At 48.4% G+C, this 3,806-nt stretch overlaps 2 protein-coding genes across 2 annotated transcripts; both read right to left on the bottom strand.

The window, feature by feature from the left end:
* Nucleotides 1–1,213: 1,213 nt before the first annotated feature.
* On the bottom strand, nt 1,214–2,191 carry LOC140177735 (uncharacterized). Its single transcript, XM_072210887.1, has one exon. The coding sequence runs from the start codon at nt 2,189–2,191 to the stop codon at nt 1,214–1,216; it is 978 nt and encodes a 325-aa protein (XP_072066988.1).
* A 639-nt stretch (nt 2,192–2,830) lies between these two features.
* On the bottom strand, nt 2,831–3,373 carry LOC140177734 (uncharacterized). The gene has a single exon (XM_072210886.1). The coding sequence runs from the start codon at nt 3,371–3,373 to the stop codon at nt 2,831–2,833; it is 543 nt and encodes a 180-aa protein (XP_072066987.1).
* Nucleotides 3,374–3,806: the final 433 nt, after the last annotated feature.

The raw sequence follows: 3,806 nt of genomic DNA, 5'->3' as shown, positions 1-3,806 counted from the left end.
CATGAGAATCCGGAAAGTCTAAACCTTGTCTGTGGTATTCTGAGTAGGATTCAAGGATTGAATGACTGTGACGAGCTTCAAACTCCTGAAGGCTGGGCGTTAGTGACAGACGCAAAAGGATAGTAAATCCTATTCCAACCGGATCGAGAACCAACCGGTGATTAGCCGTGCTGTGACAGAGCGCGTGAGCGTAGTTTTCACTGGAAGGATGGAAGGTAGCCATTGACAACGATGATCCACCAACACACAGCTTGCCATAGGAGGACGTGCGTGCGTGAACAAGAAGACAGAGGAAAGTAGAGATTCAGAAGACAAAGCATCTCCAAAACTCCAACATATTCTCCATTACTGCATAACAAGTAACCTTTAATCCATGCTCTATTGTTTATTTGCAATTCAACTGATCAACATAATTGACTTCCTGACTAAAATTTACAAGATAACCATAGATTGCTTCAAACCAACAATCTCCGTGGGATTCGACCCTTACTCACGTGAGGTATTACTTGGACGACCCAGTGCACTTGCTGGTTAGTGGTACGCGTTGTGAAAAGTGTGATTCACAATTCGTGCACCAAGTTTTTGGCGCCGTTGCCAGGGATTGTTCGTGTTTGAACAACTGACGGATTATTTTGTTGCTTAGATTAGGAAAATTTTTCTTTTCGGTTTAGAGTCTCTTATTATTGTTCTTGGTTAAAAATATCCTTCTTTAAAACAAGTGTTACATTTACTGCCCAATTGGGTAGAGCGTTAGTCTAAGCCCGTGGCAGTTTGGTACACTCTTTTTAAAAACCTTTTTCATAGATAATATTTTCTCTATTAAATTTTATGCCAAACTTTAAGTTTGGTGTTTTCTTGTTGATTTTTCTGTGTTTTTCGAAAATTTATTTTGGTTTTCTAAAAATTTTAAGTTTAGTGTTCTTGAGTTTCCCTTGTGACTTGATCTTAAAATTTTTAAGTTTGGTGTTCCTTGGTGTTTTTCCCTCCAAAATTTTCGAAAATAAGGAGCATTAGATCTAAAAAAATTTTTAAATCTTGTGCCATCTTATTGTTTTTCTCTTTCCTCTTAAAAATAAAAAAATATCCTTTCTCTCTATTTTGAAAACAATTTTTCGAAATATACCTTTAAAAATTCAGATTTTTATTTCAAAATTTAAAACTTTTTTCAAAAATCATCATATCTCCTTTTTCAAAAATCATCATATCTCTTTTTTCAAAAATCATCATATCCCGCAGCCGCGTCGACGAGTGCGTCGATGTTGGGGAGGGGGTAGCAGTCCTTAGGGCATGCTTTATTGAGACCGGAGTAGTTCACACACATTCTCGATTTTCCATTGTGCTTTTTTACCAGGACCACGTTTGATAGCCTAGTCGAATAGTCCAGCTCCCGGATGAACCCCGCTTCGAGGAGGCCGGCCGTCTGTCTGGCCACTTCCTCTGCTCTTTCCTGAGACATTTTTCTCCTTCTTTGGGCCACTGGTTTGGCTTCCGGTCTGACGGCTAGGTGGTGCGACATGAGACTGGAGTTTATGCCCGGCATGTCGGCGGGTGTCCAGGCAAACAAATTGCCATTAGCTCTGATCATTTCCATCAAAGGTTCTTTTAACTCATGGGGGAGGTTCCTATTCACGAATGTGAATTTTTCCTCTGAGTTCCCGACCCTAAACTTCTCCAGGTCCCCTTCGGGTTCAGGTCTCGGTTTGTCATCGACTTTGGCGTCCAGGTCGGCGAGAAATATTCCCGATGCCTCTTTAGACTTTTTCCTTAACGAGAGAATGGCGTTGTCGCAAGCGACTGCCGTTTCCAAGTCTCCTCTCACAGATCCTACTGACCCTTCTTCAGTTATGAACTTCATTACTAACATCCTCGTGCTGATGACTCCTCCTAGGTCGTTGATTGTCTTTCTCCCCAGGATGATGTTGTAGGCGGTGGAGTCTAATAGGATCACAAATTCGGCCATTACCGTTCTCCTCCCCTGTCCTTGTCCTAGTGAGATCGGCAGGGTGATTATGCCATCTGGCTTGATGAAATGGTTGCCAAGCCCTACGACACCGTGCTGGTGCATCTGTAGGTCGGCGTCCATTAGGCCCAAAGCATCGAACACATTGCGGAACATGATGTTCGAGTCTGCCCCCGTATCTACAAGGATTTGTTTGATGAGACCGGTTCCCACTCTGGCCGTTATGACCATGGGAGGGCTCTCTCCGATCTCGTCGAACCACTGATCTTCCGGACCGAACGAAATGGGTGGGAGCTTCCTAGTGTTTCACGTAGAGGATGAGGAGACCGCCAGGACTTTGGCGTCTTTCTTGTGTGCCGACTTTGACCTAGGTGCTGCTTTCCTAGCTGTTACCACGTTCACTATGGTGAGGCCCTGGTCGTCGTCCTCCGGTTCTTGGCGTCGCTTCGGTGCCCGAGTCATATCCTCACTGTCGTGGTCGCGATTCCGTCGCCTCGGCTCCCTTATGAGGTGGGAAAATGCGGCTAGTTTTCCATCCCTGATGGCCTGCTCCAGTGCGTCCTTTAGATCGAAGCAGTCTTGGGTTTTATGTCCATAGCCCTTGTGATAGTCACAGTAGAGGCTTCGGTTTCCCCCTGTTCGTTCCTTCAGTGGTCGGGGCTTCGACAAGATCCCCTTTTCGGCGATTTGTTGATAAACTTCCATGATCGGTGCGGTGAGGGAAGTGTAGTTGGTGAACTTCCCGAAACGAGGAAATGGTCTGGGAGCCTTGCTTGGGCCGCCGTCTCTAGCGTGTTCCTTTTGTCCTTCTCCGCTTCCGCGGTGCCGGTCTTGGTTGTGAGGGGGCTACCGTTTGTTGGCAGCCACGACTCAGCTCACTTCTTCGTCGTTCATGTACTCCTTGTCCACACATTGGATTTCCTGCATACTCCACACTGGTTTCGTGGTAAGGTGCTTTCTGAAGTCCTCGTTCAGGAGTCCGTTCGTCAGGCACAAACTCGCGACTGAGTCCGTTAGCCCGTCGATTTCCAAGCACTCATCGTTGAATATGTCTAGGTATTTCCTAGTCGACTCGTCGGGTCGTTGGGTCACCCCGAGCAGGTTGATTGGGTTCTTCGCCTTTGCAATCCTGGTCGTGAATTGGGCTAAGAAGGCGTGACTGATATCTGCGAAGCCAGTCACCGAGCCCTGCGGGAGGTTATTGAACCACCGTATTGCAGTCCCCGCCAGGGTGACCAGGAAGGCGCGGCACCTTACCTCGTCTCCCATTCCTTCAAGGTTCATTCTGGCCTCAAAATCCGTGAGGTGTTCCAGTGGGTCTTGCGTTCCGTCGTACCTCATGTCCGTTGGCTTGTCAAAGTGTTTTGGCAGCCGGACCTCGAGTATGGAACGATGAAATGGGGTTGCCCCCATTATCACGGGTCCCCGTGTTCTCCTTGTTCTTCCTTCGTCGTCCTCCCGACGAGCGTCTTCGGCTCCCCGACCTGTAGTGTGCTGCCCTTCTTGTCTGGCGTAGATGACAGGATCAGGCGTCTTTTAGCGCGTCCTCTTTCCCCAGCGCTCTCGGATTCGGCCTGGGGGCTGGGCGTGCATCTGGAGTGGCTCCTAGAGTGAGAGCAAGAGTGGCTTTGTTCTGGGGTGTGCTGGTCGTATTCCCTGTCTGCCAGCCGGCGTTCCAGGTCTTGCATCCTATGGCGCAGTTCTTGCATTATTCTGGCGTGGTTGTCGCCAGTTCCCCCGAAGGGGCATCCTTCGCGAGATTGTGTTGGATGTCTTGGAGGGGATCTTGTACGCTGCTGGGAAGTAGTCGCGGCAGCGTCCCCTCCAGGCTCGGCCTCGCGGCCTG

Source organism: Arachis hypogaea, chromosome 13, assembly GCF_003086295.3.
Source record: "Arachis hypogaea cultivar Tifrunner chromosome 13, arahy.Tifrunner.gnm2.J5K5, whole genome shotgun sequence".
In the NCBI taxonomy this organism is placed as follows: domain Eukaryota; kingdom Viridiplantae; phylum Streptophyta; class Magnoliopsida; order Fabales; family Fabaceae; genus Arachis; species Arachis hypogaea.
This window is presented reverse-complemented; position numbering and strand designations above follow the sequence as displayed.

Excerpts from the sequence above, each read along its gene's own strand:
- LOC140177735 (XM_072210887.1), bottom strand. The coding sequence starts at position 2,191 with ATGGTCATAACGGCCAGAGTGGGAACCGGTCTCATCAAACAAATCCTT.
- LOC140177734 (XM_072210886.1), bottom strand. The coding sequence starts at position 3,373 with ATGGGGGCAACCCCATTTCATCGTTCCATACTCGAGGTCCGGCTGCCA.